General features: G+C 40.7%; 2 protein-coding genes across 2 annotated transcripts; both read right to left on the minus strand.

Moving 5' to 3' along the window:
• Positions 1-1,033: 1,033 nt before the first annotated feature.
• On the minus strand, positions 1,034-5,856 carry kcnj15 (potassium inwardly rectifying channel subfamily J member 15). The gene is made up of 2 exons (XM_084730083.1): positions 5,595-5,856; positions 1,034-3,337 (listed from the first exon to the last, which is right to left on the minus strand). Exon 2 carries the CDS (start codon positions 3,280-3,282, stop codon positions 2,260-2,262), a length of 1,023 nt encoding a protein of 340 aa, XP_084586209.1. The 5' UTR covers positions 3,283-3,337; positions 5,595-5,856; the 3' UTR covers positions 1,034-2,259.
• A 4,881-nt stretch (positions 5,857-10,737) lies between these two features.
• smg8 (SMG8 nonsense mediated mRNA decay factor) lies at positions 10,738-21,256 on the minus strand. Its single transcript, XM_084730085.1, has 5 exons — positions 20,460-21,256; positions 18,734-19,637; positions 17,087-17,232; positions 13,822-14,706; positions 10,738-11,115 (listed from the first exon to the last, which is right to left on the minus strand). Exons 1-5 carry the CDS (start codon positions 21,081-21,083, stop codon positions 10,903-10,905), a joined length of 2,772 nt encoding a protein of 923 aa, XP_084586211.1. The 5' UTR covers positions 21,084-21,256; the 3' UTR covers positions 10,738-10,902.
• Positions 21,257-23,604: the final 2,348 nt, after the last annotated feature.

A 23,604-nucleotide genomic window follows, 5' to 3' on the forward strand; every position in this document is an offset into this window, starting at 1 on the left:
GTTTGCTGTACAGTAGTGACATCTTGAGGCAAAAGTGTTTACTGTCAAACATGACAGTATTATTTTATACATGCTGTGGTTCATAGAAGAAATACAAACTCATTGTTGGTAATCTCCATTTATTATATAAGATGTTCTGACATTAAGACATTAGATATTAGATCACCTCTTTAATTATTTCTTGCTTGGCCAGTTCTTAATAAAGTTCCTCGGTGTCTCTGTCAGTTGTGTTTTGGACTGACAGATTGTTTTGACCAGATACAAGCAGCTCGCTGGCTGCTCCTCACTGTTGCCACAACAGAAGACAACTGAGACACAGAGCCAGCAGCCGAACCTGTTCTGTCCCTCCAACGCTTTCATTCATTCATCTGTTCTCTGTGAGCACCAGCGGTGGAAAGAGCACTGAAAATCTGCACTCCAGTACTGTTACATTATGGAAATATTAATCAATTACAAGTAAAAGTACTGGTGTTAGAAAAATACTTTTTTAAAAAACTTTTTCCCCCTCTTTTATATATATATATGTATATACATACATATATGTATGTGAAACTTGCAACGACGACATGCAATAACTGCAATTTCTAGGCTATTGATTCAATATCAATTAATTAATTAATTAATTAATAATTGTTAACATCCCTATTTCAAACCTGTGCCTGCTGCAGTATTTTATGGGTTTTTTTTTCATCAGTACGTCCTGGTTTTCATTGGCCTGTTGATGATCAGATCAGCTGACTGGCTACAAAAACGCAGATGCAAGGTCTAGATACTCAGCACTCAATTATGATTTTGAAAGTAACTAAGTAGATTACATTGTGGAATGAATGCTTAAGTACAAGTAAAAGTACAGACTGAAAACCTACTTGTAAAAGTACAAGTACCCCCTGAAAGAAGTAACTTGAGTTTTTGTAATTAGTTACTTCCACCCCTGATAAGCACTTATTCCTTAAGAGGGTCATCGTTACTGGAGAATATCCCAGCATGCACTGGGAGACATTCATTTTCTGTTTTTACAAAAATTAACACAACATTTCATTTTAATTTTTACCTCATAAAGATCTTTATTTACAAAACAATAATCTGTTTACAGTCTACATAACAACCCCCTCTGTATCACCACACCCAGTGTATTATACCATCATAATCTATTTGTTTATCCTAATAACAACAAACAAACCTTACACGTGTTTCCAGGAATCAGGTCACATACATTCTTATTTTATGTTGATAAAACGTGTCATACAAACTCAGCAGCTGTAGATACGTTACTGTCATAAACATTATACTCAAATTATCATAGATTTTGACAATTATTAATCCTCCCAAAATGAATGAACTCACATCCAGAAATATTACACCGGATTTTGAAACTGATGTTTTGGGTTTGAAGCTGCTAGAAATGTAGATTTACTGCTGAGCATCAGTGTCTTTAAAGGAACAGTCACCACATTTTGGAGGGTGTAAAGCGTGTTCACTGTCAGAGAAGAAGATGTCCTCCTCAGTTTCTGTCCAGGGCCGAGACAGAATGTGTTAGCATAGCTTAAGCACACAGATTTAAAACAGGGGGAAATTGCTAGCTTATGTGTTTCAAAAGTGTACACCTTCTATCCATTTCCTTCTTTAGCTGTCTGATTATTTGCACGTTATAAATTTGTTATTTAAATGTTTCTTAACCAACAAGTTTAAAAGTGAAAAGTTTATTTACTGTTCTTGGTATAAAAATCACTATTTATGTTGTTAAAGCATGAAAAGTTTCATGTTATGTTATGTAAGGGATAATGTACAGTGAGCAGGTCATTATTGTGAAATAAACCCCACTGATTCACCCTGTCGGGGTTTATTTTGCAATACTGACCTGTTCACCGTATATTATGCTTTACATGACATGTACATCTTGTTTTAATGAGAAACTTTTCATTTTATAGCGTGATTCTGATTCTTTTTTCTTTCTCCCGCATGGCAGAAATATATTACCATAAAAACAAAAGAAAAAATTCTAAAGATCAAACGAATAAATTAAATGTGCAGAGAATGTTTATGTCAGGTTTGATTTTCCAGTCTGATGGAACATTTGAGAGTCATTCTTTTAAATGAAAAATAGGACCAAATCACTTTTTATATGATATACAAAAATATGAGGGGTTCATGGCTGTGAGTAAGACTGGCACAATATATCAGTAAACTGACTTACTGGTCCAGACCGAACTAACATTTCACAGTTAGATCAAACAGTGGCGACGATAACATCTGTATCTTCTATTCTCTCTTGTAGTCCTCCTCCAGTTTTAGTTTCTCCGTGTTGTTGCTGAGGAACACTGCATCGTTGCTCACTTGCACTTTGTCAAAGAAGTTGAAATCTGCCACATAGCGCCCCCCGGTGGTGCTGAACAGCACCGGCTTGAACTCGTAGCCCCAGAGGATCTCCTGAGGGACGTAGGAGGTGCGGCTCTGGCACGTGGCGGCCGTCGACTCCATGGTGGCGTTGAGAGTGACCAGCAGCTCAAACTCTCGAGTGCGCAGGTTCTCTGCGTTCAGCCCCGCCAGTGGGCTGTGCTCGTCCAGAACGTGGTAGAACGTGAGCGGGAGGATGAGGAAGGGACACTCGCTGCTGGAGTCCATGTAGAAGTCCACAGAGCTCTGGTGGACTTGTGTTCTCTCGCCCTCCTGCGTCACATTGGAGTGCAGGAGCTTTCCTGTGAGCTGGCACTGGATCAAGAGACTCTTCCTCATGTTCGCCACCCTCACCATCAGACACAGCTTCCCCTGGCGCCTGCAGATCACCGCTGACTGGCTGAACTTGATGGTCTCCGCTCGCTTCTTGGGTCGAGCCAGTTTGGCTAGAAAAGCGCCGGTGACGAAGATCTCTGCCAGGCCGGTGATGACGAGCTGAGCCACCAGGGTGAAGATGGCCAGAGGACATTCTTCTGAGATGTAACGGAAACCGTAGCCGATGGTGGTCTGAGACTCCAGAGAGAAGAGGAAGGCTCCGGTGAGCGTCCCCACGTTCATCACACAGGGCGTGTGGTTGGAGCTCAGACCAGGCTCCAAGTCTCCGTTGCCCATCCCGATGAAGTAAAAGAACACCCCGAAGATGAACCACGTCATGACGAAGGTGGAGGCAAACAGAGTGAGTTTGTAGCGCCATTTCATGTCCACCACGGTGGTCCAGATGTCGTGCAGGTACAGCTTCACCATGCCCTCCACGTTGTCGATCCGCACGTTGTTGTGGCCGTCCTTGGACACAATCCTTCGCTGGACCGCTGACTTCCTGGTGGCCATGTTGCTCTGGGTCAATTAAAACGAAGGTCTCAGTGTGGCACTGCTGATGGAAGGACTGACAAAGGAATAAAAAACACGATTAATATCTCACCTGAAGCTATATCAAAGATATGCATTTACTGACATAAAGGAGTAAAGAAACCAGAAAATATTTGCATTCAGGCTAGGGTAGGCAACACCGTTTTGGTATCACTGAGAAATAATTTCAAAATAACCTTTCAGCATATTGTAAATCAAGTGGTCTGAGACAGAACTTTACAGAATCTTCGGTGAGACCCCGAATCAATGTTGTGAACTCCTGCAAGAAAAGTCGCTATAAAATGAATTATCAAAAAGAGAATCTTAAAGAGTCTAGCTAATGAGCAACATGTTCAGCCCAGGAGTTTGTCAGCTCACTCAGTAACTTGTGACTTAAGCTTCAGTTGAGTTAATTCATGTCTATTGTGGGGCTTTACTGAACGCCGAGAGGACCAGGCGGAGCTAAGATGGCAGACTGGAGCTTCTGGAGGAAGAAACACCAGAGTCACTCTGACGCCAACTCCTTTGTTAGCGGGAGAGGAGCTCAGAGTGTCTGTTTAACATTTATGAGATTAAAAAGAGGAATTATTTTCACTCAACGTTTTAACGCCTGCAGTAGGAACCCACGAAGAAATCACAGACCCAAGGACAGGCCAGATGAGAGCTCAGTGTTTGTTTTTTTTAAACTTCTGGGATTAAAAAGTGGATTTATATTCACGTTTACTTGTAAGCCTGTGTGCAGCAGCGACCACAGAGGAGCTGACCACACTGTTTACAGTAAGATAATTAGTTACTCTGTCCATGTTGACTGCTGACCAGAGGAGAAATGTATGAGAAAGTCACGTCATGAGAGTAAAGAGAGAAGGGATGTAAAGAATCGAAATCTTCTGATGAGTACCAACACACAAAAAGGCACAAAGGGCTTTGATACTGACATTTTTATGATACAATAAACAGTCATAAAACTCGCACTTCAACACATATATGTTGTTTGAACGTTAAATTAGGGTTAGTATCAAACCATAAAGATAGTTGTAGTTTTATGTATTTGAGTCTGTAAGATTTCCGCCTCTATCCCAGCACAATGGAGGTGGATGGAATTTAATATGTGGTGCTCAACCTGTCTTTCCAGTAACAGTGTCCCAGTTACTCTGGATAATCTTCAGACCACATTGTAAAAAGTTTTCAGTCGAACTGCTTTCTACCAACAAAATAATCCCAGAGAAAAAGAGAAAACTATTCACAAACCTTAAAAACCTGGACTATCTGCATTGCTAGATACCAGCAGAGGTGAGCGAGAAAAATCATCATTTTCTGGCGTTTAAGTCTATTTACTAAATTATTTGCAGTAACCTTTAAAAGATACAACATTTTGGGAATTTCATCTTCTTGCTGAGAGCTGGGGCTGCAGAGATTTTTATGTTGCAATGCCACAAGTGACCGAAACAAATTAGCAGCAAGACTGAGTGGCAGCGCCACATCGACATCTCTTAATACATCCACGCACACAAGCACACTCCAACTGTTGTTAGCCGTCTCACAGCTAATGTCTGTAGTTCAGTCAGTAGGTCTACGCTGGCAGTTTGAACAGGCCATTGGTCAAATTTCTGCACATGACAAAACTTACTTTTCTGTCAGAACACACCTTTAAAGGTCCAGTGTGTAAGATTTACATGATTTACTTCTGTATAAAATAAGAAAATATAAAATCATTTAAATAGAAATCTCCTCCTGGATAACATGACCTAACCTGAGAAAATGTAAACACAGGCTCTACCGGTCTGCACGCCATAAATCATTTCAGCTGATTTCAAATAGTCTCTTTTCCTCAAGGAGGTCAAATACAGGCACCAGTACTAAATTGAGACAATTTCATAACCAGTTAAAAAGTCATTGTAATCAGTTTAAATGAATAAGGAAATCTTAAATATAGCACAAATTGTCACAAAATAGAAACATCCCAGTAAATAAGTATCTCAAACTTTATCTAAGTACAGTTGTTCTTATGAGGCTAAGACATGCAAAAACTTTGGTATGTTCCTTTAAAGTTAATCAGTCTTTGTCCTCTGAAGGGGACAAGGGTACAGCAGAGGATTCAACGCAATAAAATGACAGACAAATACTTCTCAAAATTAAATGTACCTCCTACAAACACACTTCTGTTCCAGGTCGCTGTTACGTCTCAAAGTTTAAACAAGTTGAAAGTTAACTTTGTAGTAAAACATTACAGGAGGCCAAGAAAACTTGACATAATCATTGATTAGCTGATAAATCTGAGTGTGTATTATACTCACATCCTGCGGTGCTGCCTTGTTGAATAGTCTCAGGTGTTTGCTTCACCTGTCTCAGGGTCGCACACACTCACACACACACACACAATCTGTAAGACGAAGCTGCCAGAGAACATCTAGTTCAGTGTCTTCTTTCTCCTATTGTCCCGTCTGTGAGCGCTGAACTTTGGCACAGTCGTGTCGTTCAGAGGGAAGAACAGAAATGAGAGAGACACAAAGCAGAGCCGTAAACTCCGATCCACACGCTGTGGGTTGAGCTTTTTATCCCTCCGCCTCCTCCACCTCTACCTGTCCACAGGTGGGAACAGCGGCACCACTTAAAAGTTTGTTTTGCTCCTTTTATGGCTGTTGTTGCTTTACACAATCACACCCAGATTTACTGCCTCCTCATCTGAAGGGCGTCACGACCAACATTTAGTTTCACAGAATAGGGGACCCAAACAACATTTTGCACAGGGCCTCCAAAAAGCTAGAAATGACCCTGGATACACTCCTCTGGTGTGTGTGATGATCGAAACAGATTATTTCAAAGGTACAGCAACTAGTCAATTAATCAATCAGTCAATCGGAAAAAAAACTGCCAACTATCTTGATCATTTCAGTAATTTTTCAAACAAAAAGTCAAACACTTGCTGGTTCCAGCTTCTTAAATGACAGGAGTGGAAGTAACTAATTACAAATACTCAAATTACTGTAATTAAGTAGTTTTTTTGGGGGTGTACTTGAGCTTTTATGAGCAGATTTTCAAGTCTGTACTTTTACTTGTACTTCAGTTTGCATTACAATATGTAACCTACTTAGTTACTTTTGATCCCATAATTGAGTACTGAGTATCTTTCATCTGCATAATTAATAATTAAATAATTAAATGTTCAATAGCCAATAAAATGATCCGATCACAAACAGGCCAATGAAAACAATGATACATAAAATTCGCAGCCCTAGTTTTGAGAGGTGACGGTGACATCAGTGGTTAAAAGTAACTAATACTCGGAGAAGTTTTTTATGACAGTCAGTACTCCTTCCACCACTGATTAAATGTGAGGATTCACTTTGGGCTCCGGGAAACTGACAATATTTCACAATTTGTTTGACATTTTATGGAGTAAATGATTGATCCATTAATTGGGAAATTGTTAGTTGCACCCGTAGATTATTTTTTTTATGTATATGACTTTTTGCTGCTTTGTTTTTTGTTTTTTTGTTTGTTTTGGGGGGGGGGGGGGGGGGGGTGTCATGCATAGTTTGCCTTTAAATAAAAGTGTACAAATCACACACTGAGAAAGTTTTAACTTGTATGTAGAATGTTTCTTTAAATCTTGAACAGTGGTTGTTCAACTTTATGACCTGAAAAAACACTCCTTAGCTTTGTTATTAACCTCATAGTTATTACCCACATTCCTCGGGGTTAGATGTGTGTGTGTGTGTGTGTGTGTGTGTGTGTGTGTGTGACTAAGTTATGAAATCACTAACTTGTTCCTTGGAGACTGAGAGAAGAACTTCTACTGTACAGACTGATCTCTTCGTCATTCCCATCAGATTATCACCCGTCTGTTTGTTGATCTTTAACCAGTTGGATCTTACAGCTTCCTGTTTCCTTCAGGGAAAAAAACCTGCAGAGAACAACAACGACAGACTGTAGGAAAAATCAATGAAGGTGACAGAACTATACAATATAATACAGAAATACTGATTCATGCAGGTTGAATTTGTTCATAAAATGGTTTAATATTTACCTGCTGAAGGTTTTTATGGTTGCAAACAAAACAGCTGTTTCCAAACGCTGGTTTCAGGGAAAACCTCCACTGTGGATCTTTTAATGGGCTCTATAATAAACTGTCTACGCTCCATGGAAAAGATGATTTACTCCTTCTGAGACACGTGTGAAAAATACTGGATGAAATGGGATTGTTAATTACAGGAAATGGACACCGATTAATTTTTTTTTCTCACTTCAATGTCAGGCAGTATGACTCAAACCCCACCTGCATGAACATCCTTCTGTCATCGCTGACCTCGTTCTGTCCGTGTTTTTGTTCTTCACTTCTGTTTAACAGTTTGTCGATATTGCAATTTTTAAAAAAAAGAAAGTTAGATAAAAGACAGATGACAGCAGCCCATCATGTATTACGTGTGTAAATATTTGAGGAGGACATCAACCAAATATCTTACATAAACTCAGACTTTTACTTTTCAGCAGCTGTTTAAAGGGACACTGCAGCTGGTTGTATAAAGTCTGCTGGAGTTCTGGAGGGAGTTTGACACAGTAAGCCAAAAATAAATGAATTAAACTCCACGTTTGACAGGATAATGATGGTAACACTGAGGCAATACAGCTCCTCGTTTTCTGCTGTATTTATATCTGTGCTGTTTTTTATCGTTCTGTTTCTGTGAAGCACTTTGTAACCTTGTTGAGAAAAGTCTTATATAAACAGAGGATAACTTACAACATACAATAACATGTACTGGGGAACAAAACTGTCTAATAAGTGTGATCTATTTGTTGGTTTCAGTTTTGCTGAAGCTTTAAAAGGGGCAAAGTGTCTCCACCAAGTGGATGTCAAAGTGTTTTACAGTTTTTTTTTCAGTCGGTTTGGCTCAGTTTTCAAAAATATGTTTTTTAAAACCGTAAATTCAATTCTCAGAACAATAAGTTTGTTGTTCACAACAGAGTGGAATTCATTCAAGCAAAGTGCACATATCTCAGCACATGTGTGCAGAAGTGTCAGTCAGATTGTCTACAATTTGCACAATAAACCTGATGGGACACGACGGGTACGGGCGGGTCGGGCCTTATTTCTGGGCTAACGTTGGGCTCGGGCTGCACTATATTTATTTATTTATTTGTTTATTTTAATTTTTTCACCCACATCACAACCTTATTGCATCTTTGCAGAAGTTAGTAACTCACCCAAAACATTTTGTTCATCTTTAAAAACCTCATTTTTGTGTCAGTAAACTGGTCGGTGCCACCAAAATGAAAAGTTGCCCCAAGAAACAGCTGTAACAGTTGCACTTAGAGTTTAAAGAAAGCTAAGACTGTTAAAAAAACAAGAGCCAAACTGATTGAGGAAAACTGCAGCTGAGGAGAAGAAGAAGAAGAAGAAGAAGAAGGAGGAGGAGGAGGAGGAGGAGGAGGAGGAGGAGGAGGAGGAGGAGGAGGAGGAGGAGGAGGAGTCCGGCTCCCTCTGGTGGACAAACAGTAAAATGCATATAGTTTGCAAACACATGAAGGATTTTCTCTTTCAATATCACTCATAAAGCATCTGACACAGAATGACAGTTAATTTTAATTACAGAAAAGTCATGAACACGTTCCTCCTCAGTACTCGGTGTATTGTTACGTCTGTCTGAATATGTGAAGAATATGTGTCGTGATACCAAACTACACATGAAGCAGAATATATTTTACTGTAAGTCCTCCTAGTTTGCCTTTATAAGCAGAATATAAACATTTAATTAAATGTTCATGACACAATATAATGTAGTTGTAGGCAGTTACACAGTATTAAACAAAAGTTTAGACACATCTTCTATAATTCAATGTTTCTTCTAAAAAAAAAAAGTATGCAGCTAATGTGAAGAATCTAAAATATCAAAGAGCAAACTTTTGCACACCTGCAGGTCATCGGTCGACAACAAACAGCAAAAATGATTTGAACGCTGTCGTCTGTGCGTGTAACGTTATCAAAACTTTGATCAAAAGTGCAGAAGACAGCGTGCAAAGGTTTTTTTTTTGCTTTTGAAGAATTTAAAACAAACATTTTGCCTTTTTTCATATTTTGTGCTACACACTTCCATATTTCATAGTTTTGATGTCTCCAAAGATAATTAAAAAAAGAAAAAACTACCCAAACCTCTGACTCATACTCTAAAATTCTAAAGTTTTTATTAATGTGCAGGATTTGTCAGCTGTTATAACTTATAACCTGTGAAGATTCGTTTCAAACAGAAGGTGAGAAAAGCCATGCTGGATTTTTCTAAAGGTGTGTCGAGCGATTCTGGTCAGAGATTGTAGGTTGTTGAGTCTCATTCCTGTCGACCTTTTGGGAACAAGACCCAACATTAACTGTCTTATTGATCTGTGATTGGCAAAAGTCTGCTGTCACAGGTGAAACTTTCTAAAACCTGAAAACAGATTCAAGAGGAGGAACTGAAGTCTAGTTTTCTTTCAGACCACTTAATTTACATTATGCTGAAATGATATGATGGAACTTTTTCACAGTGATGCCACAAAAAAAAAACCTGCCTACAAGCGTGTACTCCTGATCTCTGATAAGCTTTACGAGTAACAAGAAGAAAACACTGTTTGTTTTTTCATGATATCATGTTGATTATCTCATTATATCGAGATTAAAAAGCTTGTTTCCCTGAAATCACGGCTGTTCTTGGCTTCTGTAGTTTTACTATGTTGTCATTCGTTGTCTGTTTCTTGGGGATGTGCTTGATTAGTCGCCTAATCGATTAAACGCTGCCAGGGAGTTGGATAACTAAGAAGTTACGCAGCCGCCCTCCCCTTACAAGCATGGAGGAGAACCGATGGTGACGGTGGCAGCGAAACTCTGGGCTACTGTAGAGACATGGCAGACTGGACAAACAAAAACACAATGATTCTTATTTTCAGGTGATTATACACCAATGAAAACATACTTATCAATATTAGATGCCATATTCCAGTAGATCCCTGCAGATCTCACATACTGGGCTTTTAAATATTTATATATGCTTATAAAGGCTTAATAGGGGAAGTAATTTGGAGCTGAATGCACATCAGTTCAGCCTAATTATTATTATTATCAGGACACATTTTTCAGACAGTGTCTCCTGGAAGACGCTCTCAGTGCTGCACTCGTTTCTTCACATGAAAAGTGACAGAAATAACCGTTTGGATCAAGACTGGGAGAGAGAAGTTCACATCCTGCTCGTTTTCTCGCCTCCGCACAGCTGGCCAATCAGGGCGTGAAGTGGGTGTGAATGGGTGTGAATCTCAGACTGCTGGTTTCGGAAAGTTCCAGAGATTGTTGGACACAGCAGCCCCCTCGAATCCGACACCGGAAAGATGATGTGCGACTGATTTTAACACGTTCAGAGCTAAAAAATGTAAAGGTTAAAGTCTGGATGGTGCGACAGAACGGGGAGCAGGAAGTCAAACCATAAGTTTCTAACATCGCTGTCGCGGACCAATCGACTGATCAGGGCCAGATTTCGACCTGTGAAGGTCTGAAGAGGACAAACAAACATTTTCAAGATGAGGAGGTGTAAATAAATAAAACAGGGTCCAGGAAGGCGAGGTCCTTGGTTCAGACCAGGTTCACTGTGGTGGAGGGTTCGCAGTGGTGGCCTTCAGGATGCCCCGCAGCACCTTGTAGTTGTTGAGGGGCTGGTTCTCTTTGGGGGGGTAACAGGGACCGCGATCTGTGGAGTAGGAATAAGGGAACCGCAGAACCCAAAGACCGTCAGGAGGCAGCACCAAATCTGTCTGCTCCGGGTGGAAAACTGGGCAGGGAGGAGGACCGGGCTGCACCTGAACACACATCAGAAGAAACGGTTTAATGAAAAAAGGGTTTTCCTGAGTGGAAACCAGTTTCCCCTGTTCCTGTTTATATCTTAAAGGAACTCATGTCACTATGTTCAACGGCCCAAGTTTTTTCAGACCTGGGGAAACTTTATCAAACATTTTAAGAGGGAGGAGTGTCAGAGATGAGAAGTAACTAATTACAAATACTTTATTACTGTACTCAAGCAGTTTTTTCAAGTATCTGAACTTTACTTGAGTATTTATTTTTCTGACAACTCTTATTTTTTTTCTCCTGACATTGAACACAAATATCTGTACTTTCTACTCCTTACATTTTGGAAAGAGACTCGTTACTTTGAATTGAATGTATCTGAGGGGAATTATTGACTTTTTTTTGCTTTGTGAATGATAAAAGACATCACAAGATGAAAACATAAAGGGTTTGACAAGACGAGGCAATGATACATAACAAGACCTAAATTATGTAAAAGACATAGCAACAAAAAACAAAGAACAAAAACAAAGTAATCAAAAGACAAAAAAGTAAAAAAGTAACAAAAAATACTAGAAGACATAACAGACAGAAAAGACGAGGTTCAGTTTAATTTGCATAGAGGTAACAGATCTTTTGTTGTAACTGACCAATCAGACAAAACCATGTAATAATTATCTTTAATACACGACTAATATCTTTCTAATACATTTCTCTTGTGTTGTTCTCTCATGAACTAACTCACTAAGAAGATGTTTAGAAAACAAATGGATATATTCTGGATCTTGTGAGGAGATCCTCTGATTTAAACTGTTTGTTTACATTTTGGCAAACTGACACTAATAAAAATATGCAGCATCAGCTGTTAGCAGTTCCTGTTTGTAATGTTCCCGTGGAAACACAGACAACCATCACTGGATTCCTTCAATACTGAAGAAAACTTAAAAACTTCTCAGCCAAGTTCTGAAGTTATTACAAGAGTCCTTTTTTCTAAGATTTCTGAGCTTCAAAACTCTGGATTACATAACAGAAATCTTTTTTTTTTTTGGACTTGGCAGCAGCCTCTGCTGCCCGTGTTGTAATTTGAACTGAGAAGTATGATGAAGTTTGGTTGCTGTTTGTTTGGCAAAAGTAAACGACGAAGAGGAAGTATAAAACACGAGCAGTGAAGATCACCTCACCTCAACTTCCAATCTCTTTCAGACAGTGGTGGAAAGTAACTGAGTACATTTACTCAAAACCTGGACATTTAATAGGTACTTTACTTGAGTATTTCAGTTTTACCTTACTTAAAGTATTTAACTGACAGTTTAGTCACTAGTTACTTTACAGATTCAGATTTTTGTACACGACATATAATCAGTTTGTCCATTGACAGAAAATTAATCAGCAGCTGTTCTGATAATCAATAAATGGTTCCAGTTTCACAAACGTGTGATGATTTGCTGATTTTCCTTTTAATCATGTTGAGGTTTGAGCTGCTGGTTGGACAAAACAAACATCATGAAGGTGTCGCTTTGGGCTCCGTGTGATGGAGACGCCACTTCTCACTATTTTCATAATTTTTACAGATTCAGCAAATAAAACATGATATATAAATACAGATTAAATTACCCAGCAGCAGATAAAGTAATTAAAATGAGCTGCACATTTACCAGCTGCAACATCAGAGTGATGGACACATCATCAATAATTACAATAAAATAATATATTTTATTCTGAAATAGGCAATTCTGTTCAATGAGTATTATTACTTCTGGTTTTTGAGTCAGTGAACTCCTCTAAGTCTCTTCTTAAAACATACTTTTATCAGAAAGCCTTTTTTTTCTTTAAACTCTCTTATATTTTTTATATTTTTGACTTGTCTGTTTTATTTTGCTGCCTTTGTGAAGCACTTTGTAACCAGGACTTTACAAATAAAGATTATTATGATATTTGAAGAGAGGGGTCACATACAGAGCTAAAATCTGCATCGACTACAACCAAACTTAACGCATTAATCCATCCATCGATCCCTGGTTATTTAAGATGTGTATGAAGAATAAAGCAGAAGATTTACTTTGTGAGATAAACCATAAATCCCGCTACTTTAACACCTAATTCTGAAATGTGCCACTTCTTTGTTTTGGCGACAGAAAACCTCTGAGCTTCCAAACGGCGCTCAGCTCCCAGAAAATGTGATGATTTTTTGATGATAAAAGCAGCCAACAGCATCACTGTCTCTAACAAACAAATGTGTTTAAATTCCCAGGCCGGAGCCAACATTTGAGCCGGAGGAGTGTTTATAAAAGTCCGTCTGAATAAACCAGTGATCTGAGGGAAGTGCACGGCTCAGAAAGTGGCACTAAAGATGGATGCAAAATAAGTGTTCCCACGAGGTTTTTGACAGCACGTCTAAATCCAGGGTTTCTGCAGGGTTCATCAAGATAAATTTGGGACTTTTAAGACATTTTTAATATCACTTAGAATAAATAATGTTTTTCATGATCCTCGCAGCTAAAATATGACAGTACATGGAAAACCAGCAGGGACTAAATGGCCTAGAAGAACATTTTCTCAGTACTTTGCAGCGATACATCACAATAATTTTTAATGCTAAAATTAATTAAATTAATGCTACCTGGACTCAATATCCAACATTCAGCCTCAGCAGATGTCACATGCACAACACTGTCTTAGTTTAGTCGAGGACAAACAGAAGTGAGGTGCAGTCCGGTTACCTGTGGGTTGAGGGTGACCTCCAGCGGGGCGTCAGGCACCACGATATAAAGGCGAGCCAGCTGGGCGTAGTGAGGCTTCAGGCCACGGCCCTGTGAGGGGGAGGGGATGTACAGCGGCATGTCGGTGTTCAGCACCCTGGTGGCGGGGTCTTTGGCGCCCCCCGGCCCCAGAACCTTCACTATCTTATCCGGCCCGCAGCTGATGAAGCGTCGTCCTCTGCTGTCTTCATACTCAAACCCCACAAAGACCCGAGCCATGTCGTCCCTCCTGCGACTCCTGCCGAGCCCCCCGGTGCTCCCTCGCTTTCCCACCAGCGTCTTGTTGGGGGCCGGCCACGACGAGGTGCCTCCGTCCAGAGGCTCCGTCAGTCCTGTGTCCTCCTCCGACCGAGAGCGGATCACCAGGTCCCACGGCAGGAGGAAGGAGGAGCCGGGCAGGAAGCCTGGCTGCTCCAGACCGGAGTGGCAGTTGTACGACTTGGCTGGTCCCAGTTTGACCAGTGACCAGCTGGAGAATTTGGGCAGGAGGCCTTTGGGGCAGCCGGAGTGCATCATACCAGGGAGGTATTCCACCGTGGAGGGCTGGCGGTCAACGAGGCTCGGCCTCTTCTGCTGGACTTGGGATTCTGTTCCGTCTCCGTCCCCGTAGGGCCCCAGGCTGTCGGTGGACTGACCCAGACTGAGCGCCAGGCTGAGGCTGGGGTCTCCGGGTGTGTGGCTCTGGGCCGTGCTGGGCTCCTTCAGCCTCTCTGCCTCAGCTGACCCCGACACCTCGCATGGGAGTCGCTGAGCCTGGTTGCAGGCTGGTGCTGGGTCAGGAGTGCTCGGCTGGAACACCGGAAACTCGATCCTCTCCAGCTTCCCGCAGCATTTCTCCTCCAGCATCTGTTAGAGAACATCGTCACAGAATATAAGCAACAAAGACGTGGAAAAACATGTTTGAGGTTGGACAATGTGAGGATGTGTGTGTAGTATTTAGAAACTAAAGAGCCAAATATTTACTTCAGGAGTTGGTGGAATTTAGGTAAAAAGGGTTTGCAATAATTTTGATTTAAAAAAAATTAAAAACAGAACCACTGCTGTCTGTCACTGTCAAGTCAATGTTAGTTAGCACCTGTGCTAATTATAGCTGCAAAACATAATTTTGCATTGTTGAAAGTTTTGAAAGATGACGTCCCCCATATGCCTCACAGTGGTTTGGTCCACTGCTTACCTGCAGCTGGTAGCCACAGGTCTTTTTTCTGCAGTGAAGTGTCCTTTTTTTACTGCCAAAATATTTCAAGGAGCAATATATGTGTCCCAAAATGAGTACTGCAGTTCAAATAGTCAATTTCAAATAGGTTGAAATCCGATTTAATATACAATCAAGCACTGAAGCGAGTTGTTTCCCTCAGGCAGGCTGCAGGAACGCAGCAAGAGTGCGACATAATTTGACAATAATAAGTGACAGTGAGTCCTATACTGTAAGTCGATCAGCTGTTTGTAACTGTCTCTTGTCAATGTAAAGTTCAGCCTGTTATCCTGAAAACAAAAACCCACTGCTCTGAAAATACTGCACTTCCGAGTCTGAGTTCAGTGACTGTCTGTCTCACTACCTACCAAACTCCATTAACGTTTTGTTCAGTTTAACTGATATAAACATCTACTCCTTCTACAAGATTATGAATTACTTCTTACGACTCATAAACAGACACCAACTCATTCAGCAAACATTCGGCTTTAATCTGAACTCTGATTAACGTGAAACGGGCAAAGAACAACAGTTATACATATTACAAAGGCAGAGTAATTTTATGATCAATTACGACAAATTCTCCTTTGAATTATGAGTTCATACAACCACTGATCTTTTGTAACCAACATAACCGTCCCTGCCTCCTCACTCACACACTACAGTGTCGACTGACCGTCTCAGTTAGTGAGTTATTCAGACCACCGGGGGAGAAAATGAGAAAAATTAAGAAATATATATTACTGTATGTTGTAATTTAATCTTCTGCGTCTGCTCAGAGTGATCTCTGTGTCTCCCTCTCCTCTCGCACCGTGCAGGAGTGAGAGTGAGTTACCATGGTTACAGGGACACTCTGGGTCTCCGTCACTCTGAAAGTTCACAACACAGAAGGAGAACTGCGTACCAGGCTGATAGAGGACATTGTTAGAGCAACTTTTTTTTTATAATCTCTGCTGCATTTGGGTGATTTACTTTTTTTGAATGCACCTGACCAGCGTCTAAAGAAGTTAGACACTGTGTACCAGTGTGTTTTATTACTGGCTGTGGAAATTGCACACACCACTGTACTCTGTATGTTACTGCTAAATGTCCATCTCTGCACGTCCACAGGCTCTTGCATTAGTTGGTTCTCATCTGTCTGCATGAACGTGCAGAAACCAAAATCAGTATTAAAATCAATATTCTACAAACGCTGGTTCTGAGAGTGAGAACAGAACTCTGGAAAAAACGCTCCTTCATCTTGGAATAATCTACAGAAGGATCTGAAAGGTGCCAAGAACTGCCTCGGTCAGTGTGACTGTTCCTAAAGTTTCACTCACTTGTTGTGTGACAATTGTTTCTGTCTGTTTGTATTGTTGTAACGTGTAACAATGTTTTACTCTTGAAAGGAGAAGGTTTTTACCTGGTTAAATAAAGGATATATATATTTACTTAATGATGAGAAGATGGTTTGTTTCATTCAGCAGCTACTAGTGAACCGACTCTGACTTTTCTGAAAAATAATCATCCTTTCCACTCTTGTATCCTCATCCTTTATTTGCAGATTTATACATTTTAAACGTTGTATTTTGTCCTGCTTTTACTGCACCTTGCAAAAGAGAATGAGCTGCTATCTTTGGACCACACTGTATAAACAAAGGTTGAATGAATAAAAGAATGAATACGACCATGAGATGAGATTTTTCTGTTCTGGTTCTAACGTCGTAGGTGTCCCCTTTATGTCTTTGGTTGCATCGGACTGGTGTGGGCAATGTTGCAAATCAATCAGCAGGATTCTCTTTATGGACAAAAATGGATTTTAAGGATTTTTAATCAAGGGAATGAAATATCTACTATGAAATTCTACACAGTGGCTCTTTATAACGAACAGAGCGCCATCAACACAAACAATAAGAGCTTGGCTACAGAAATGACTACACACTCCGTCAGATCAGCGCTGTCAGGGCTGTGTGTGTGTGTGTGTGTGTGTGTGTGTGTGTGTGTGTGTGTGTGTGTGTGTGTGTGTGTGTGTGTGTGTGTGTAGTGATTCCTGACCTGGTAGAAGTCATAATTTGCAGCCTGGATGTCGAACGGATCCTCTCGAGGTGCCTGTTTCCTGCCGCAGTTACAGGAGCTGGTGGAGCGCCCCCTGCTGTTGTGGTTCAGGACGGGCGGGTTTCGGTCCATGTCTGGTTTCTCTCCTACGGAAATAATCGTCAGATTTATTGGTTTTGTCCCGACTGCTTTTGAACATATAATAAGCATATAAATAAATATACATCCATGCACAAACACATTCAGAACTTTCTGTTCGTATTTGTAGAAGATGTTGAACTTTACTGTAGAGTCTTAAAACTTCAATTATCTTCAAGGAGTTTTGACTTCCAGTACAAATGAACACACTCAGTTTATGTTTGCCTGAGGCCGACTGAAATGTCAATGTAAATATAAACTACATGAAAGCTTCCACTGTGGGTGGACAGGTGTTGTATTATACATCTCATAAAATTATATTCTTCAGGGGCTGTCTTACAGAAACTCCCTGACTTGCAGATCCTATCTTACTGTTTGGTTTAGGACCTGATGTAGGAAAAAAAAAAAAGCCTCAACACATGGCATCGTTTTTCCCAGGATGGTGAAGACATGACCTGAGCTGCTTTGCTTCTAATTGTTTTACCCCTGTATTCTTACCCTATCCTTAATTCAATCCCACAACTCATTGCCTAAACCTAAACAAACCCCAAAAATCCAAATCAACAAATGCTACATCAGAGTGAGAGCAGGCATCAGACCGGCAGAGATGAGCACTTTGCACAAACGCCATGCCGTCTTTCGGAGGATACAAAACAGAAGATCTCACTGCAAACAATACAATGTTACATGTTTTTGAATAAGAACTTTATCAGGTTTGTATGAATTCATGTCAAGATAAACTAAACTTTGTTTTAGAGACATGTCTAAGAATTATTCTGTGACCCTACCTGAACCAGAGTGTTCACGATAACTTCATAAATCAGTCATCATACTCCTTCAGTCTGCTCTTTCCAAGTGGCCAGAAATAATAGACAACTGCTGATCAAAGCTACGCTCAGATTTAATCAGAAACAGTCTGATGCTGCTGTATGAAAACGTTGGACTGAACTGCAGCAGCGTCACCTAAGCTCTCCATCAGTAGTAACATTTATCGCTCTCTGGAGGCTCAGACTTTCTCTCTGCTCTTCTTTTGGGATCCTCTCCTTTCTAGGAAGAATGAGGAACCAAAGATGGTGCTGTATTTGTATATTCATTTGTTTTACAGCCTGGTACACAGCAGGTTTTCTGCATTTTCCTATCACTCCCATTATATGAAACCACGAGTTTTCCCCCAGAGGGAGCATCTGGTCTTGACAGCTGCATGAAGTATTGTCAGTCTGACGTATGACTTCGCTTTCCTGGGAGAAAAAGATGAACAGTTCCTAAGTCAATGTTCCTATCCTAACTTGAGATAAGAAAGGACGAAGTGAGATAAGAAAGCGTTCCTAAACTTAGTCAGGATTTGCTTGTTTAAATACCAAATTGAGAAATATCCTATCTTAGACTCTATTTACCTATATACCTATTTTAACCGAAGTATTAAAACAGGAAGTTCCTATAATACGGCCCCTGGTTTCTGTCCTGATTAGTGCCGATGCAGCGCAGCAGAGAGGCTGACAATGTGTTGACCTGGCTGAGGCAGCAGGTGGAACTTGTGAACGCAGTGTTGGTCCGTCAGGCTTCGTTCTTCACACAGCTGGTGGCCGTTGCTCCAGAACTTGTAGCAGTCCTCGTGAAGCTGCAGAGCGTAGCGTTGGAACGCCACGCCTCGGGCGTGCTGGCTGTACACCCTCAGAGCCTGAGCCAGCTGGTTCTTGTGCACCGTGGTGGTGTAGTTATGGGGGAGGTTGGACTGGTACGCGCTGTGAGCCAGCGGCAGAGCTTTCTGACACCTGTTCTCAGAGAACTTTGTGTCGGCATCGAGAAAACCCTCCAACACCTTCAGCTGGCCCTGCACTTTGGTGGCCAGCTCGGCTATTTCTTCTTCTGTGTTGTTGATGAGGACCTGGTGGAGTCTGGAGGCGACCTGGACCCACTTGGAGTAGGTCGGCAGCTCAAAGTGCGATGGCTGCGGGTTGCGGCCGACGCTGTCGTCGAAGCCTTTCTTGGTCAGAACCAGCTCGACGTGCTGCCAGAGGAACTCCTTCAGGCTGCAGTCCACCGGCTGAGCGCCCATCGACATGACGCCCGAGTCTCCGCTGAAGCCGGACGGCCGAGCCGAACGCCTCATCTGCTGGTAACGCCTCGGCCCAGACACCGCCGTGGTGGAGTCCTGGTCGCACAAGATGCAGTTGGACCGCAGCTGACCGAGCAGAGCGCCCACAGGGTCCTCCTCTGTTGTCGGTATCACGTAAACAAACGCCTGGTTGGCGGGCACAGTGAACAGGCAGTTGCTGCTCTGGTTGGTCAGGACGCGGCTTTTCCGGAAGATTCTGTAAATCTGGTCCTCCAGAGCGTGCTGCAGCCTCCTCCTGGGAGAGTGCTTCTTGGGTTTGTCGGGGTTTCCTCCAGAGTCTGAGCCGTTTGCAGAGACCTTTGGAACCAAAAACAGGAGAAGAGTCCATTAAACTCAGATGAAACTCCTGAGTTTTTTAGCCCTCTAGACCACAGATACTCAACTTTTGTGAAATGGCAGGAGGCCAGGGGACAGTTAATAATCAAATCAAATTATCTTATTTATCAGATCAAATCAATAAACATGAAAAGGCCCATAACTCATCTTTCTTTGAAATCTTCATTTTCAAGTTAAGTGACTTATTAAAGCTACTACAGAGTTTTTAACTGGTTACAAAACCGTCTTAATTTATCAATAATGAAACAAATTTTTTGATGTTATATTTTGTGGTTTTGGAGGTGAAAACACTGACACTTTTGTCAAACATAAGTAGATGATGACTGAATTTTCATTTTTGGGTGAACTATCCCTTTAAGATGCAATAATTGTTTTTTATGTTATTGAATTTCTCAGTGCTTCCTTTACTTAATTCTAAGAACTTTCATTTTATTGTGATATTGTTGTAATTTCTGCATTTTATCTGATTTGATTTATTTGTATTTCCATCATTCTTTGCTTGTTTCATTTGTTTTAATTTACATTTGCATGTGTGTATGAAAAATATATTAATAAAGCTGATTTCAGTTGCAGCCCTGCAGAACTTGCACCAACATTAAGTGGAAGATTACTGAGCTACAAAAACTGATTTAGTGAAGTTTTAAAATACTTTCCCTAAAGTATTTAAATATATATGTAAACTTGCACAAAATTAAGCCATTATTATGACTATAATTTTGTTTTGGAAAGGACTCCGTGGCCCTGGATCTCACTGTGCTCTGACAGACTTTTTAAGTGTCAGACCTTGAGAGAGCCGTTCATCTGGAAGACGAAGAGCAGCCGTGGAGGACAGGGCCGACAGTTGACCTTCCACTCTTTGGACACCGGACAGTCTTTGATGGCAGCCCGGATCAGCGGCAGCGCCTTCTGTCTCAGGGCGTCCAGCGCTCTGAACAGCCGGTCGTAGGCAACATCGAAGGTCTGGTTGGGGTGGACGAGCAGGAGGACGTGGCACACGGAGAACATGTAGAGCAGGTGGAGGCAGTGCTGTCGGTCCAGGCCCTTCCAGAACTCGTGGGCGTCGGAGTGTCCCGTCCCGGAGCTCAGGGACTGGCAGGCCCGCAGCAGCTGGCGGCTGTCGCAGACGGAGGACAGCAGCAGGTAGAGGACGCGGCTCTCCTGGTGGTAGAAAGCCTGGATGTGGCTGTCGGCGGTGCCGCCGTCCTCCGGTCCTCCGAACAGGGAGAAGATGTGTTTGTCGGCCAGGGTGTTGATGAGGGACTCTTTGGGCGGACCGGACTGCGTGTTGCTCTTCCCGAAGATCCCGACCACACACAGGCCGTCGTCCCGGTGAGCGGCGTCCTCCTGGAGGTCCGCCTCCAGCAGAGCCCCCACACTCACAGGGAGAGACATGTTCGCTTCCTTCATGGTGAACGGCGGGGGAATAAAAACAACCGCGCGCTCATTTCCTGATATGCGTCCGGGTCCGCCAATTAAAGTGTCCGACTGGGTACAACATCTGCTTTACAGTTCCCTGTTGGCTACAGGTGTTTTTCTGTTTCACACATTGGTGAATGTAGATTATTTACTAAGTAAAGTAAAATCGATACTCTAAAATCCTGTAAAATACGCTATTATAAGATGAAGTCCTGTATTAATCACAGTAAGAATTATTAGTAAAATGTACCTTAATCAAAGTATTTAAGTTATCAATGCAGAAAAATGGTCCAAAAATATAAACTCATAAATAATTACGTACTCAATTGCTTAAACATATAAATAGATGTGTGTGATAAATGTATGTATTTATATATTTACTTTACTAATTAATGTATTTATTTATATAAATGTGTATTATGTGTATTTTTATGCATTACTTTATTTATTCATATATATATATATATATTTTTAGAATTACAGCTACTACAAATAACTTTTTAATATATTTTATCAATATTAGAGATCTCAGGGGAAAAGAGTTTCCATCGTAATATCGACAAAATATAATGTTAAAAATAAAATTATTTCAATTAAAATCCCCTCCTGCTTCTTTTTAACTGACGACCATGCTACTGACTGTAAGTTTGGCTGAGAAAAAGTAAACGCAGGTTCTTTACCTCTGATTTCACCATTGATGGTAGGTACTGAGAACAACAAGAAATAACTTTGCATGGGTGGGTAGATTATATAGAGGCATTAGTAATTCATTTAGTTTCATAACCAGCTTGTCTGCTGTCTTTGGTTTTCAAGGCCAACATATATTATAGTTATTATTAATATATATATAATAATTAACTATATCATTGTTTTATAACATATTTTGTCTGTATATGGATTCATATGATTTGCTTCTTATATATATATATGTCTTGTCTGTTTATTTATATTACAACTTGAACACTTTGGCTTTGTATACCCAGGGGAGAATAAAATATTCCTTGAAGTATTTTACACAGTTCAGTTTCTGTCAGCAGAAAACAAAAATGAGGTTAGACAAGAACAACTGAAGGAATCAGGGTAGAGTCACCTCCAAAAGCTCCACGTTCATCTTGAAGAAAGTGAAGAAACATAATATAGTAACAGGATCTGAGCTGCACAGAAGTTTTTTTTTTTGCTTGTTTGTTTTTTGTTTAACAGCTTTTGGTTTTAAAGAAAAATGAACCGAGTTCACGTTTGGCCTCCTTTACCTGCCAAGTTGTATTTATGACTTTGACAATTAGCCAGTAAAATTAAAAGATTAGTAGCTGAGAAATTTCTGTTATCATTTAGGATGTTATGCAGTTCATGTTTATAAAAGAATCTGTTGATAAAAATACAAAAGTTAGTCACAAATAGTTTAAATCAACAACAGTCTCAAATAAACCACAATCAAATATACGATTAATGTATTTAGGAGGATAAAAATCTATCAATAAGCTTGATTCTGTCATGTATTGATTTGGCGCCTCCTCCCCAGCTCAACAAAGGAGAGAGAGGTAGAGAGACTTGGAGAGTGAATTAAGACAGGGAGCGCTGAATAAAACGTCCAAATTCTTTGATTTCAGCTTCTTAATGTGAATATTTTCTGATTTTTATATTTTTCAATATTTTCTGACTTCTTACGGACCAAAGAACTAATCCATTCATGGAGAAAATGATCGGCAGATTAATCAATAATGAAAATAATCATTACAGGAGAGAAGTTAAAACAATGTTGTCAGTTGAAAAATAAATCCAAACATGTCTGGAACTATTTTTCAACTAATAAAATTGTGACAGGATTAATTGATTGGTAAATCAGTTTGAGTCATTTTTTAAAAGAAAGAAAGTCCAAAAATTTCAGATTTCAATGGTTAAAAACTAAGAGGACTTTTTCAGAAGAATACTGTGTACTTTTATTTAACAACAGTACCTTTACTTGTATGTAAATGTAAATGTAATAGTACTTATACTTGAGTACAAATTTTCAGTACTCTTTACATTACATGAGTTACAGTCACTCAACATTTTTAAGTTATGAGAACTTGTAAACAAATTTTAAGTTCTCACAACTCATTCATTTGAGTGTTTGGTTTTACAGTGTGTTGTTTCTCTTTTAAATAAAGTTTTCTTCATAAAGTTTGTGACAGTGACGTGTTGCTGAGATTATATAAAGAAACAGAGGTGGGTCTGTCTTCATTCTTGAACTGCAGACATCATAAAACAGGCCACCTTTTTTCATCATGTCCACAAAAAGCCCTCAGACGTCAGCGCTGCGTGCGCGCTCACCGCCGCGTTCCCCCTCTGACGTCACCGCCCCCTGATCGTCCGAAATCCCTGATAACGCGACGCGCGCTCCCGCTCCGCTCTTGAATGGGGGGTTCAGTCCAGCTGGTGACAGCGAGTCGAGTCCAGTAGTAGAACCGCTCGTCTTAGTCCAGTCCGGTCCGGTCCGGTCCGCTGCTTTCACACACACACACACAGGCACGGA

Source organism: Lutjanus erythropterus, chromosome 11 (assembly GCF_056507025.1).
Source record: "Lutjanus erythropterus isolate fLutEry1 chromosome 11, fLutEry1.hap2, whole genome shotgun sequence".
Taxonomy (NCBI): domain Eukaryota; kingdom Metazoa; phylum Chordata; class Actinopteri; order Lutjaniformes; family Lutjanidae; genus Lutjanus; species Lutjanus erythropterus.